Source organism: Phodopus roborovskii, unplaced genomic scaffold (genome assembly GCF_943737965.1).
Source record: "Phodopus roborovskii unplaced genomic scaffold, PHOROB, whole genome shotgun sequence".
Taxonomy (NCBI): domain Eukaryota; kingdom Metazoa; phylum Chordata; class Mammalia; order Rodentia; family Cricetidae; genus Phodopus; species Phodopus roborovskii.
The window spans coordinates 4,492,317-4,507,198 of record NW_026126487.1 but is presented as its reverse complement, the minus strand read 5'-3'; the positions used below and the strand labels follow the sequence as shown (position 1 = coordinate 4,507,198).

The window sequence follows — 14,882 nt, the reverse complement described above, 5'->3', positions numbered from 1 at the left end:
ACACCTACATGCAAAACACAACCTACTTACTCTGTGTAATGTTACTTGTATGTTTTCTGGGCTGATCATTTGGTATAGACAGCCAATTTTTGTGCAGTGTCCTGGGGCATACTATTCCCCTGCCCTCAAAATGACTTAGTTGTGTCTTTGTTTTTAAATAGGTCAGGTACTATTACACAAATGGAATAAAGACTTTTAGAAGCAAACCACACCAGGCTTCACCTGACTGCAGCAGAAAACATTCTCTTAGCAGAAAATGGGTTTCTCTCTTCCACATTTCTGGGGTTGATGGTTCTAAGACAATGTAGAACTGGACATGTTATTTTCTCTCATATGTGGAATCTATATTCATGATTTTGTACATGACTGTGATGTGTATGTGCATGAGTGTGTGTGTGTGTGTGCGTGCGTGCATGTGTGTGTGTGTGTGTGTGTGGTGAGAGAGAGAAAGAGAGAGAGAGAAATGGCAGTAGCAGTAGAGATGGTAAATAAGGGAGAGATTCTTAGAGAGCAAATAAGAGAATATCCTATGGCCTGGACTGACCCAAGGCTTTCTCTTAGGCCCTGATGTATGGAGAGAAGCACAGATCTTTTTACTGGCTGTGTGTGTGAGTGTGTGTGTGTGTGTGTATGTGTGTGTGTGTGTGTGTGTGTGTGTGTGTGTGCCAAATTAATAAGATCTAATCATCATAGAGGAAGGAGACTCAGTTGAAGAAATTTCTTAATGACATCTAGGTATAAGGCATTTTCTCAATTAGTAATCAATGGTGGAGGGCCCAGCCTATGGTGGAAGGTACCATCCCTGGGTTGGTGATCCTGGTTTCTTTAAGAAAGCAGGCTATGAAAGCCATGAGAAGCCAGCCAGTAAATAGCTCCCCACCATGGCCTCTGCATCAGCTACAGCCTCCAGGTTCCAGCCCTGCATGAGCTCCTGTCCTGAATTCTCCAGTAAAGGACTATGATTTGCAAGTATAAGCCAAATACACTCTTTCCTCCCCAACTTGCTTGTTGGCCACTGCATTTTGTAACAGGAATAGAAACCTGGCTAACATACTCTTTCTCTAAACCAGGAGCATGTTTGGAAGAGCCAGTAACAGCCTGGATCCAGGGCCTTGGGAGCTTTTCCTTGAGGCTGTCAGATAGGAGAATGAACATGGTTACTTATCTAATACCAGGGACATGCTTATCAGAGTCAGTAATGTGCTAGAGCCAGGCCCTTGGGGTAGCTGTAGCTTTGGGTCCTGGGAACCCATATCTTCCAGCTACACCGGGTTACAGTTGTCAGTCCCAAGGCTGCTCTGTGTTTGGTCTACAAAGCTCTTCAGATTCCCCTGTTTTCCTCTTATGCAACATTTGATTAACTTTCAATTAATTTCTTTCAATTTTATGATGGTTTCTTCTACCTCTATTCCATTTCTCTCCTGGAAATAGTACATAAGATGTTGTACAACTAAATAAACTTGCTTGGCATAAGCTATAGCTTATGTCAGCCCATTTGAGCCCATCTTTTTTTATGTCCTTTACTCTGACCCATGGACCTTCCTTCTCAGGACCCTGTCATTCAAGAATGACCTGATGGTCCAGCTCAGGAACCCATGTGACATGAAAACTAGCTGGGAGGATCATGAGGGCATGCAAGACAGGAATATGAGGACAGAATGGGAAAAGGATGAAAAAGAAAAATACATAACGACATATCAGATATCGTAGACCCTTAAGCAGAACAGAAGCCTCAGCAAACAGCTAAATTAGGATGCAATGACACATATGTCACCACATGTGTTAGCACTGGGAAGAGTTCAGTCTCTCACCTGGGAAAACTAAGCTCACAGGCACCTGGGGGCTAATCCTGCAGGGTTTCTTTATTTCCGGTAGAAGAAAATGCCAGACATTTTGGCAAATGTTCCAAGAATGAATGGATAATGGGTAGGCAGAATTAGGCTATGGAGTCCTCATTACTGTGGAAAGGGCCTGCCCCCTTTAATGTAGTGATCTCTCTGACCTAAGATGCCAGGAGAAGGTTGGGCACTTGACAGGAGTATTGCAAAGGCAGTATTTAGACATTAGGGGGACACTGCATAAAGCATAAGTAAGGTTGGTTCCAAATATGGTCTTAGAACTCGAGGAAGCACAGACCCCAGGATGCTGAGAGATGTGCCCAAATCTTGAAGCTGACATGCTTAGAGGCCTTGAGTTGTTCTGAAATCTTCCATCCTTTTTGGGGGATGCCAGATCAAAGCTTCCCCTACTGAAGGCACCTGCCTGCTATGCTAGTCTATGCCTTTGGGAGGCTCACAGAAAACTGAAGTTTCACTGGCATAGGGACAAGTATTTTGTAAGAAGTCCTTGGGTTAGTTTATGAGCCTCTGTTATCTGAGAGTTGGGCAATGACTGTGCAAATAGAGAGTACAGAGTAGGAGGGTGTGGCTTAGATATCCCACTAGACACCCAGAGAGCTCTTGGCAGGGAATTTTCTTCTGGTTATCTTATGCAAATTGGCAGAGGGGGCAGGATTTCAGGGGGTTGGTATATAGCTGTGAGATGGGACCAGCTCCAAACACCAAGCACCTCACTGCACCTAGGAGGGAGGTATTGTCCTTCCACGATGTGGGTCTGTGCTTTGGTCCTGTTTTCTTTCACTGCTTGCCTAACTCAGGGTGAGTACTTCCTGGTCCATATTTGACATTCTTTGTCCTGGGCCCTGTTGAGTGCAGGCTCATACAGGGAAATGAAAATCAGGTCCCATTTCTTAGCACAGTTTGCCCGTGGACATGGAGACAAAGTGTGAGTGAATCTCAGCACAGTGGCCTGGATTTGTGTCCTTTGAGTGAGGATCTTAATTTCTCAGTGGCATCTCCTTCTCCACTGGGCTGCAGTGGAGGTGAAATGTGTAATTGTGTTTGTAGCTGGTTAGTCTAGAGGAGGTATAAAAAACAGGGATTTAAAATAGAGTATGGCTAAAGAATTTTTAACATGTAAAATCATCAAAGACCTGCATTTGAAAAGATGATTTTTGACAGTTCCCTGAACAGGGGTACATCAGTGAAGCAACATACAGGAGGAGGGCCTGGGATCAGTCTTAATGCTGAGACAGAATAGAAGCTCTGGGAAGGGTCTTTGTTGTAGTTTGTGGGATAAAGAAGAGAGGAGGCAGGGAAAGTGGTGTGACTTTGAGTAGCTGGAGCAGTTTCAGGGGATTTGAGGATTTACAAACTGTGTCTATTTTAATTGTACCTAAGTTTATATGATAAAGATGGGTTAGTGGAGGCACAGGCTAAGGGACTCAGATAATGGGTGGCTGGGGTAAGGTTCCAAAGTTGTTGGACCCTAGTGATGAAAGTTTTTCCCAGATGTACAGGGCCTCAGTAGTCCAAGCAACAGGTATAGGAAACAGATTTATGGATAGAACAAGGGTACAACACGGGACCTCACTACCCATCTGAGCCACTTGAAGAATGGAGATTGAGGCTTTCAGGGGAATGCACACACCCAAGGCCTCCTGGAAAAAAGCCTCACTCCTTCTCTATCTCCAGAATATACAGCAGTGTTTCCCCAGTAATGGTCTTAGCCTTGTTGAAATTTCTAGACTTCCCTTCTGTTTGGCTATGTGACACTGTGAGAATCTGGGACAGAGAATGAGGCAGTGTGAAACAGTGTTCAAGTTTGGAGTAGAACATGTCTATGCTGCTGATTGTCCGTGCACCTCACAATGACCACCTAAATTTCATCTACAGGAAGTTCATCCAGTCCTCTTGCAACCCCTGTTTCTCCATCTTTAATATGACCTTGATACCTCCTACTTAGCAAGACTTTTTAAAAGGAGCATAGCTGTGTACTTGTAGTATACTGTAGGTGATCAATATGTGTACATCCCATATTATTTAAACAACAGCTATATTTCTGTTTATATTTCCATCCTATCTTCTATCCAGAGCAACCTAGATCCTTCCTACTTCATTTGGGTAGAAAATACTCATTGAGTTAGCATAGGCTTCCCTTAGTGGTTCCGATTTGGTTTCTTCTTCTCCTTAGAACTCTTCCTCTCTTCTACCTGGCTTTGTTCTCACTCAGACCCAGCTGTCCCTGAGCTTCACATTTGCTTCCTACAGCATATAAATCCATAATGTGTATTGTCATGTTCAGGTAGTGAACTCCACCTCACTGACCTCCTAGCATTGACTTTCATGTCTGGCTGCACCTTCATGCTCAGAGATCCTCCAAATGCACCTATTTTATAGGGAGCCAGCAGCACTCAGTTATTGCGGTAAATAAGGATCAGGATAAACAAATAGGCCGAATAGATGTTTAATCAGGGAGAAATAACTTACAACCTAGACAGATGAACACCAGGAAATTCAACCCGATCCTCTCCTGTCCGAGTCACGCCGAGAGCGCCTTCCTGGCCCCCTCCGACCTCCTTCCTCAGGTCACCTCCGCCCCATCGCTCCACCCCCCAATGGGCGTGGTCAGTGCTACAGAAGGACTACCTCACTACACTCAGTTGTTCTGTTTTCTTTCTCTTTAGAGCCCATATCTAGTCATGGATCAAGTCTGCTTTTTATCATTCCACAAGTACATCTGCAGATTTCTGCATAACTGATTTCCCCAGTTAAAGAACAGTCCATTCTAGTATAGACTCTGGGAATTCACACAAAATAACAGTTCTGCTACACATGGACATTTTAACAAGCATGCTTCTCAGGAAAGATATCTCAGTGTGAATGATGACCTAGAAGCAAAGGGAACAAGAGTGGATTTTTCTCTCTTAGTAAACCAATGAATGGACATGATTTTATAGTATGGTTTTCTAAAGAGTTTAAGCATTATTGGATAGTCTTGATAACAGATGCTTCCAAAATTATGACAAGCTTATTCTATTGAACTTGAAGGGAAAGTATCACAAATCAAAACATCCTAAGTTATAGATCTTCCATGGGTAGATGAAGACAAATGAGAATTTAAGGAGGAGATAAGGAAGGACTTGCTGAGCAAGAATGGAATGAATGTGTAGGCAAAGGCCTGATACCTCATCTTTCTCCCTCTGGATGATCATGCTTAAAGCTATGAAATGGGTGTTCTAGAACCCTTGTTGTGTTCTTATTCCCATAGCAATTTTATTCTATTTATTTTTCTATCAAAATACAGCCCTCTGGTCAGGAATTCAATGTCCGTTCTCGTGTGCATCCAATAATACAAGACTATTGTCTACTATCTTTGAACTAAACCTGGTGGTATCCATAGCCATTTTGTCTTCTCTGAAATGTCCTGTGTTATGTTATCTCCAGGCCTCTGCACTTAATGCTTAGTCTTGCTTAATACCCTCCCCTCATTGCTTCTAACTTCAGTATTTCCCTCTCCAAAGTTACAACCATTTTCTTACCTGAACTAAGTGTCTGTGGTCCTTCTTATGAAGTCAGCCTCCCAAGGATATGGTCACCCTCCTTCATTGTCTCATCTAGCATGCAGCTCATGCTTTATGTATTTTACATGCAACAAAACCATAGACAAAGGGTTGAGGTGACTTATTCAAGAATATATACCTAAAAGTGGAAAAGCCTGCCTGGACAAAGATTCAACCTTTCTCCTCTAATCTGTCTTCATTTCCCCATCATCATCAGGTCACCCATCCTCACCTCCTGTGGTGAACACCATTCATGGCAAAGTCCTGGGGAAGTACTTCAGCTTAGACGGATCCTCACAGCCTGTGGCTGTCTTCCTGGGAGTCCCCTTTGCCAAGCCTCCTCTTGGATCCCTGAGGTTTGCTCCACCACAGCCTCCAGAGCCCTGGAACTTTGTGAAGAATGCCACCTCCTACCCTCCTTTGTAAGCCAGTGGGGCCCTATTTGGGGACATTGTCCTTGTAAATATGAGCAATATCTTCCCAACTGTCTTTGCTCACATCCCCATTTGCTTTGTAAACATCATGACCAAGGCAATTGTAGGGGAAATAGTTTATTGGCATCTTATAGTTTCTGAGGATAAGTCCATGATCATCAAGTCAGTGAACATGGTAGCACTCCAATAGGAATAGTGCTGAATGCTCATATCTTCAAACAACAACCACAGGGCAGAGCTGGGGGATCTAATTGGGAATGTTGTGGGCTTTTGAAACCTCAATCCTGCCTCCTGAGAAACAACCCCCCAACAAGGCCACATCTCCTAATCCTTCCCAAATAGTTTTGGCAACAGGGTACCAAGCATTCAAATGTGTGAACCTATGGGGGGCATTCTCATTTGAACCAACATACTGACAGAGTAATCATGGGGCAGTTGCTTACAGTTGTGCCTCTGGTTTTATTCTATGAATGATAATAATAATGGATGTCTGGGGTTGATGTAGACCTTAAATGACCTTTATTAATAAAGAGTAAGTGCTTACATGCTTGAAGGACTCCATAATTGCCACCAGTTTAACTCTGCACTGGTCCTTTGAGCTTTCTTATCAGAGGAGCCATTGTAATTGCTGGGCTATGAAAAGGGAAGAATCATAGCATGCCTGGGCATCAGGACCCTTAAGATCAATACTCTTTCCTGGACCCAGCATTTTGAGTCTCAGTGGAGAAAATAATTTACCCAAGGTCACTCAGCATATCACAACGATGTAGTTTTCCTAAGTGTACTCATAAAGCACAGTTCCTGACCTGTGTTTGTGTTTATCATTTGAAGTAGTAGCATTGGCTGATGAAAGTGTCCTAAGGATTAGAAGATGTTTACCTGATGGAGTGCCATGTCACTCTGTGACCAACTGTATAAAGAACAATAAGAGACTTAAATCATGACCTCAGTCCAGGCAGGAGTTGACATATTCAAGACAGGCCTAGGCCTAGGATATCCAAAGGCTCAGGGAAGGAGAAAGGTATCAAGTTTTCTCACTCTGCAGAGTTGGAAGGCACTAGAGAATCCAGAGTTTCCTCCAAGAAGAGTAGCCCTTCTTATACATGAATTCCAGCTTCATTAACAAGTTCAAACCTCCTAGTGCAAGGTTGGGCCTCAGACAACATGCCCAGCCTCTATCTGGTGGAAACTCAAGTGATCCCTCTCCTTCCCAGGTGCTGCCAAGACCCAGAGGCAGCACAGAGGATTGCAGAGCTCTTCACCAACAGGAAGGAGACCATTCCTCAGGAGTTTTCTGAAGACTGTCTCTACCTAAATATTTATACTCCTGCTGACTTGACAAAGAGAAGCAGGTTGCCGGTAAGCATGGCAACCACTGGTCCAGACCTGTAGGTTCTCGCATCGGGCACTTCTGTGCCAGTAGAAGGGGATGAGGGCTTCTGGGAGCAAGGACACCACTGTCCATGACTGAAGCAAAACTGTTATGCCCAGATCACTGGACCCCAAAAATTCACCAGTGAGAAAGGGACACACTGAATGTAAAAAAGGTTTCTTTTTATTACAAGCTGTAGCCCAGATCTTTCATTTTGGGAACAAGCAGAATGCTGCTATTTGGCTGTGGGTTGTTTTTAAAGGTAAAGTTCAAAGGACTGGATGTCTTGAGATTACAAATCTTTCATGATTACATAGGATGAAACAATAACTGTATGTTTCAGGCAGGATGCAATTAAGCAGGATACTATAGAGGAAATAAGTTTGTTAATTATCTCCTGGTCCAGGGACTTTTACAACCATGAACTGATAACTATCTGATTTTCTTTAGGACAGAGAAATGTTGACAGGGTTGAGGTATATTATCTGTTTCCAGGCCTCTAGTCATGCACCTAGTTCTTTGTCTAGCCTCATCTGTCGGGCTGATTTTTTGGGAACTCAGAGAGGCTTAAGAATTTTTCCTTTTGTATTTGGGCTTTTGGAGTTTTAGACTTCATTATTTTTTCCCATTTTTTCTCCTTTCACAAACCTGTTAACCACCAGAAAAGCAAAGGTTCCTTGCCAGTCTGTCCAAATGCATGTGTACATCAGACTCTGCTGGAGGTTGCCTTGCATTTGAAATAGCACATCATATTCTTCCAAGCTGTCTCCCACTAACAAGGCAAATGTTATCAAATGTTAGTTACTAGAGTAAGAACATGATCTGGGCAGCTATAATGTAATTTCAATCAACTTAAGCTAATTAAAAAAAAAACCTTAATTTTTTTAAAAACTCTGTGTGATAGTTTACATGAGAGAAACTGATATTCTGGTGGAGGAAGCTAGGATACACAGTGGGTAGGCAGGGCAACAGCACAGGTCTTTCGACCTTTAAAACAAAAACAAAACAAACAAAAAAACTGCTGTTTCATAAGGAGTGGCAAAGGTAGCTGGAATGTCACCTTTCTCTATAGTAGCTGTGTTAACTTACTATGGCCTGTGATAAAGGTGTGAGGGGAGGAGCTGGGGGCAATTAGAATTACCCTCTTCTGCCTTTTGTCAATAATACTTGGTTTTATTGGAGATCATTGTAGGCATAGTAACTGCCTTTGGTACAGGCTGATGACACAGTGAATCAGCATTTCCCACATAAATGAAGAGACCTGAGATAGAAAAGCTGTCATTTGTAGGCCAGTGGCTGGGCAAAAAGCTTTGGGAAAGAGGCAATCCCTGGGGTGGAACAAATCAATTGCCAACTCCATGTCAGTCTCCATGGACAGGAGTAGGGAGAAGACATTTTGAATTTGAAATTTGACTAATATTAGGGCCTACTTATGTTTTTCAATGGACAGAAAGGAGGGGACAAAAGTTCTTTCACTCAAACTCTGATTTCTTCACCCATATCTTTTGTACTCAATGCCCCAAACACAGACATAATGCAGTCAGGGAAAGCAGGGACATGGCATTCTCACACAGCCTGTCTTGAAGGACCTGACATCTCATCAGCATAGTTTCATAATCTGCCTAGTGTGCCATTGCTCACCAGCCCTTTCCTCCATCTTTCATTATGAGATGGCCTTGACTTAGTTGCTACTGAAGCTGACAAAGAACCTGGTTGTGTGAACCAGGGGGCAGGGGCTCTGGGATCCTAGAGGCAGGAGATCTTCTACTTAAGACAGAGGTCCCAGAACCATAGGGTATAGAGTTAAATTGGGATCTTGTCTGTGTCCTGCTCCAACTGTTGACTCACTATCCTGGGAACATAGTCAGCAGGGATTGGGAGCTCCATGCATGGTGTTGGGCATCAGGACTTGGCCAAGCCATGCTACTACACCTTACTAGCTGTGGAATTCAGGCAGGCAAAACATGTTTATTCCTTAGCTGATACATGGAAATTATTCTCTACTCTATGTAGAAGTTATTTCTTCAGCTTGGTGAGATTCTTGGTTCATAATATGTTATGATTTCTTTTAAACATATAGGATTTTGTAAACTCATTTTTCCTCTTCTCTATAGGTTGACACACACACACACACACACAAACACACACACTGCAAAGTTTCGCATACTTTTACCTTTAAGTTATATCAGTCTTTGGTTACACAGCAGTTTCTTAAATAATGTTATCAAAGGACTGAAGACATCCCAGAGGGAGTAGCAGTGAGCTAGGCTTAGCAGGGTGGGAGGATTCGGTGTGTTGAGGAGGTACTGTAGAGGCAGTACCATCAGGCTGGTGTTCTCCTCATCAGATAATTACTTTTCAACAGAGAAGATTAACTGACCACTGAAAATTTAGTGGTATGAAATGAAGTGGAAGTCCGAGGGCTGCCTCTTTCTTATATGTTCAGTTGGCTGAACAGTCTAGGCATGAGGTTATGGGACTGTGAGAGAGAACATGACATCCCTGGTCCTTGCTGTTCTCATGATGTTTTTCTCAATTTGAAATCACTGAAGAATGGAAATGAGGAGAAAGATGGGGACATTGAGTGTTAAGGCATTTTAGGATGATCTGATATAGTTGGAAAGGAGAGTGACTGTCTATTGCAGTCATTCTAGACATTGACTTATTTGGGTGATGTCCTTAATTCACAGACTAGATATAGGTGGCTAAACCAGATGATTTCTGCATTTTTCAATTCTTCTACCTATGACCTATGAGGTTATGTTTTTGTCCAGGTGATGGTGTGGATCCATGGAGGTGGACTGGTGATAGATGGAGCATCAACCTATGATGGACTGCCCCTTGCTGTTCATGAAAATGTGGTGGTAGTGGTCATTCAGTATCGCCTAGGCATCTGGGGATTCTTCAGGTGATACATAATATCTCATTACATTAACAAGAAGAGTGAGACTATGAAATTATGTAGAGTTCAAAGTCATTTATATAGCATAGATTTTAGATGTTGAGAGTCCAAGATTGTGTAGTTGTATCAATGAGCCATAGGTGAGCTATGGTACATGATACAGAAATAAAACAGGGATCTGAACGTACAGGTAGATTACATAGTGAGTCAGGATGCCTGGAAGTGTGTAGGGGATGGTCTTTCCTTTTCATAAAAGCTTGTTAACTGCAGTAACAATCAAAGTGACAGGAAAACTACATTAGTTCCTTTTCAGTGACCAAATAACCTTCCCTTGACCTCAAATTTCACAAATCCTATCATTGCCAAATGTTGGCACATTATAGACCAGGCAACCTACACTGAATCCTTGGTGGGAGAACCATATGTAAACCCCAGTGATCAGTACAAGCCCTTGTTACATCTCTAGTTAAAGCTCATGAGTCAAGACTGATATTGTTACAACCATCTATTGTTATAAATATTTTAATGCTATAGCTGTTCTACACAGGCCCAAAATATTCTCTGACACTGATTAAGTAATTTTGTTTTTCTACACAATCTTTCTCAGTTACTTATAATGATACAGATGTCCTTGCCAAGGCCCATAGCACTCATTCTGACTGCATCTCATGCCAGCTACACTTTTGTTCCTGTGATCCTGAGACCTTTGTACCTATTGTGTTTCCTAACTGCAGTTCTCTTCTTCACATGCACAAACACTTGCCCTAATTTGCTTTCTGTTGCTATGACAAAACACTAACCAAAAGAAACTTGGGGAAAAAAAGCTTTTATTTGGCTTATGCTTCCAGGTCCTAGCATATCCTAGAGGGAAGTCAGAGCAGAAAATCAAGCAGGAACTGAAATAGAAACCAGGAGGGGTGCTGATGTTCTACATTCTCAACTCAACCATCTTTCTTATGTAGCCCAGACCCACCTAACTAGGCATGGTGCTTTCCATTGGGGACTGGGCTCTCCTACATAAATCATCAATCACAACAATCTCACAGATACAGACATTTGAGGTTCCCTCTCCCAAGTGGTTCTAGATTGTGTTAAGGTGGCAACAAGAACTATCATGGCCCATTCATATGATTTATTCAGTAAATTATATTGCCTCAATGACATCTAAAGCACCAGTCCTCAGCCCTCCTATTGTATTCTCTTTATCCCATCATATTTTTCCACCATCTGTCATTATATTCTGTTTCTATCTATTGGCCTGTGGTGTACAGTAAGAACCAAGTAGATGGAGGTTTCATGTGTTTACCTCTCAGATGAGCTGTATATCTTAAACCCTTGTTTCTGGACAGTGAGTATAGAGCTCTGCTCTGAATATTGATGTAGGGATGAACAGCAGGTGAACACTCTTGTTAGTGATATGGAGCTGGCCTTTTTCCAGAAAACTCATGTAGAATACCCTTCTCTCTCTAGCCCTTAGAACACAGGTACAGCATTGCTAACTCTACCCACTATTGTCTTATAGCACAGGGGATGAACACAGTCGGGGGAATTGGGGTCACTTGGACCAGGTAGCTGCACTACGTTGGATCCAGGACAACATTGTCAACTTTGGGGGCAACCCAGGTTCTGTGACCATCTTTGGAGAGTCAGCAGGAGGTGAAAGTGTCTCTGTTCTTGTAAGTGTTCCTGATATCTGGCTTCATGTCCAGATGTGATGTCTGCTGATGAGCTCTATTACAGGACAGACAGTCTGGCCTTGGCACTTTTGCTGTCATTACTTGGATTCAGGTTGACTCTATCTATCTATCAGCATCAGATGGTGAATGGCTAAAGACTAAATTTCTTGAGCTCCTAGGGAGCACAGAGCTCCACTTTGTGTCATGGGCCACAACAAGCACCATGCCACTTCTCTTCTGACTTATTTGAATTCTCATTGTTATTATACTACCATTAGGCTTGATTTCTATCAAGAAGTGTTGGGTATAAAGTTCAAGTAGGAAGTGTGAAAGTGTAATTGTTTGGCTATAGCCTGGGTCTACACAGGGAAGGAATTCAGGAAACCAGCAGCCTGGGTCTACACAATGAAGAGACTCAGGCACCCTGAAGAAGCAGGTGTGTTTTCAGATGGTTTTTCCATGTCCAGAAGTGAAGGTGGCTGTCTCCAGGACTGAGTTATATTGTGGGACGTAGGACATAGATCTGGGGGGAATTGAGGGAAACTATGGAAGGCACTGGTGATTTCTAGGACAACATTGGCTCTCTCAGAATTAAACAGAGAATCAGGCCAATCACTGCATTTTCAACTGCATTAATTTCATATTCTGTTTGTCAAAGAAATGTTCCTACTTTTAAAAGTAGAGATAAAAAAAAGATAAACTCTGAGAAGCTTGGTGATAGTGCATGCCTATAGTCCTATCACTCAAAAGGATGAGGTTTAAAGGGTGCAAGATCAAGGTCATCTTTGACTAAAGAAGTAATTCTTGCTCATTCTGGGCTATTTGGCAACAAGTGTTTCCTTAAAGGAGAAGCACTCTTCTGTAGTATTGTCTTTTTTCATAATGCAAAGTATTCGTCAATAAAAATAAGTACTCAATCACATTAGAAACTTGGCCTATCTATGATCTTAATTATGAATGTCTTGAATACACTTATTTTTATGATCCTCTGTGATCACTTTTCTTGGCTTAAATTCTGAGTAATATAATTCTGAAGCAGAATTTGTGAACAAAAATTGCAATTTTTCTTTGCAGTAGTTTGATTGTAGAGAAAGGCTCTTGCCATGTACATTTGGTTCAGTTCTTGTTTTGGTCTCTGCCTTTACTGTGCTAAAAGTCTTTTGGAGGAGGTAGCTCCATGTTGACTCTACAAGTAGGATACTTTTGTGTTCAAGATCACTGGGTCTCCAGGTTAATTGTCATGACTGTGGAGCCTTAATGAGAAAGTGAGTCTCTTTATGTGCAAACTCTCTTTTCCTGTCCCCTGCCAGGTGTTGACCCCACTGGCCAAGAACCTCTTCCACAGGGCCATCTCTCAGAGCAGTGTCATCTTCAATCCTTGCCTGTATGGGATAGATGTTAGGCCTATAGCTAAGGTAGGTATCACCCAGGTCAGCTACTATATCCTTCAATCTACCACCTTGGATCCTTACCAGTCTTTCTTGCTGCAAGATTCAGCTGAGGTGCTCAAGGGCTGCCTGAAATATGAATGAATGTACATGAAGGGCTGGTTTAATACCCATCATCTAAGCCATGTTCTACACTTACTAAAGGTTCCCTGTTGGAGATGCTATCCAGACCTCCAGCAATTCTGCACACATTTTAGCATTTGGAAGGTATGATCACTTCCTGTGCTTGCAATATCTAAACACTATCCCCATCTGTGGATGATGGAAAGTGAAACATAGAAAATTGAATGGCATTTCAAGTGGTAGAGGTGTAGCATAAAACAAGACAGTGAAATTCTTGATTTTAAGCCTTTAATCTCCAATAACTTCTTAAGAAGATTTTACTTTGAGAACATCTCTCATCCGTTTTAGTGGTCCTGGGAATGGACATTGTGCCCATTTTTATCAGGACAAGGTAACAGAGACATAGATACTTGTGTAACCAGCTCTAACCACTAGTCTAGTCAGTAATGGAAGTTAATTTCTAGTTCTCAGCCCCTATACTTGTTCTTTTAGAGTACTTTCAGCAAACCTCTGCCATCTTTAGAAGAAAGACATAGGCTAGAAGCCACTGTCTACCCGGAGGGAGAGACAGAATATGCTCTTGACCCCTGATGTCTTACAGAAAGTAGCTCTTCTTGCTGGTTGTAAAACCACCACCTCAGCAGCCATGGTTCACTGCCTGCGCCAGAAGACAGAGGATGAGCTCTTGGAGGTCTCTATTAAAATGGTAGGTGTACCCATTCTTGTGTCCCCAAGGCTTGACTCATAAAGCTGTCTTCTGAAATAGCTATTCCCTCTCAGAACATTGTCAGTCTTGTGATGTAAATTGTTTCTCATTGCTTTTTAACATGAAATAAATAAATAAACGTCAAACTACTCAGTAAGAACATTTTAAGAAATTACATGACACCCCTCAACTTTATCAAAACTTAATAGAATGATATTCTCATTTTAGGGTATATTTTAGGTTATATTTTTACACATAATCACCAAACTGCATGGGTAGGGCATACAATGTAAGTCTTCTAAGGCAAGTGTCCCATACAATCCAGAACAACCTGTCCACCGAAAGTATGGCCCACAATGGACTAGGCCCTCTCACATCAATCATTTATCAAGAAAATTTCCCACAGACATGCCCACAGGTCAGTCTAATGGATGCAATTCTACAATTGAGAGTTTCCTATCTTAGGTAACTCTAGGTTTGTAAAATTGACAAAAACTATTCTTCACACAATGTATTTCTCCAACCATCTTCTATTTATCCATTCATCCTTATAACTAATGCTATTAATAAATTTCATTAATCCAGTAGAGATCATCTATAATGTTTAATTCTTCTATTTTCAATCTTTCTCACCTCTATTAATTTCCCACCCAACCTGTATCTATGTGCCTTCACGCAGCCCTTCAAAACAATGCTCTGTAGGATTCCTCTAGAGGCCAGAGAATTTCCCTGTCACTGTGCTATTTCTGTTTGTTCATGGATTGAGCCAGTACAGGCACAGAGCTCACTGTCAGGCTTGGGTAATGTGCTATAAAATTAAGAGAAAGCTATTTTCTAATACCCAGAATAAAGGAAACTATTTTAGCCACTTGCCACATGA

The 14,882-nt window shown here is 42.0% G+C and overlaps 2 protein-coding genes across 2 annotated transcripts in view; both read left to right on the top strand.

The window, feature by feature from the left end:
• LOC127230009 (carboxylesterase 1D) overlaps positions 1–14,882 on the top strand; it is a 392,242-nt gene that overhangs the window by 21,154 nt on the left and 356,206 nt on the right. The window lies entirely within an intron of this gene.
• Positions 3,291–14,882, top strand: part of LOC127230031 (liver carboxylesterase 1-like) — a 28,093-nt gene continuing 16,501 nt past the window's right edge. Inside the window, 7 exon segments of the mRNA XM_051195159.1 lie at positions 3,291–3,381; positions 5,532–5,823; positions 7,050–7,194; positions 9,982–10,115; positions 11,632–11,785; positions 13,096–13,200; positions 13,898–14,002. Of these exon segments, the coding sequence (XP_051051116.1) occupies positions 3,291–3,381; positions 5,532–5,823; positions 7,050–7,194; positions 9,982–10,115; positions 11,632–11,785; positions 13,096–13,200; positions 13,898–14,002 (1,026 nt within the window).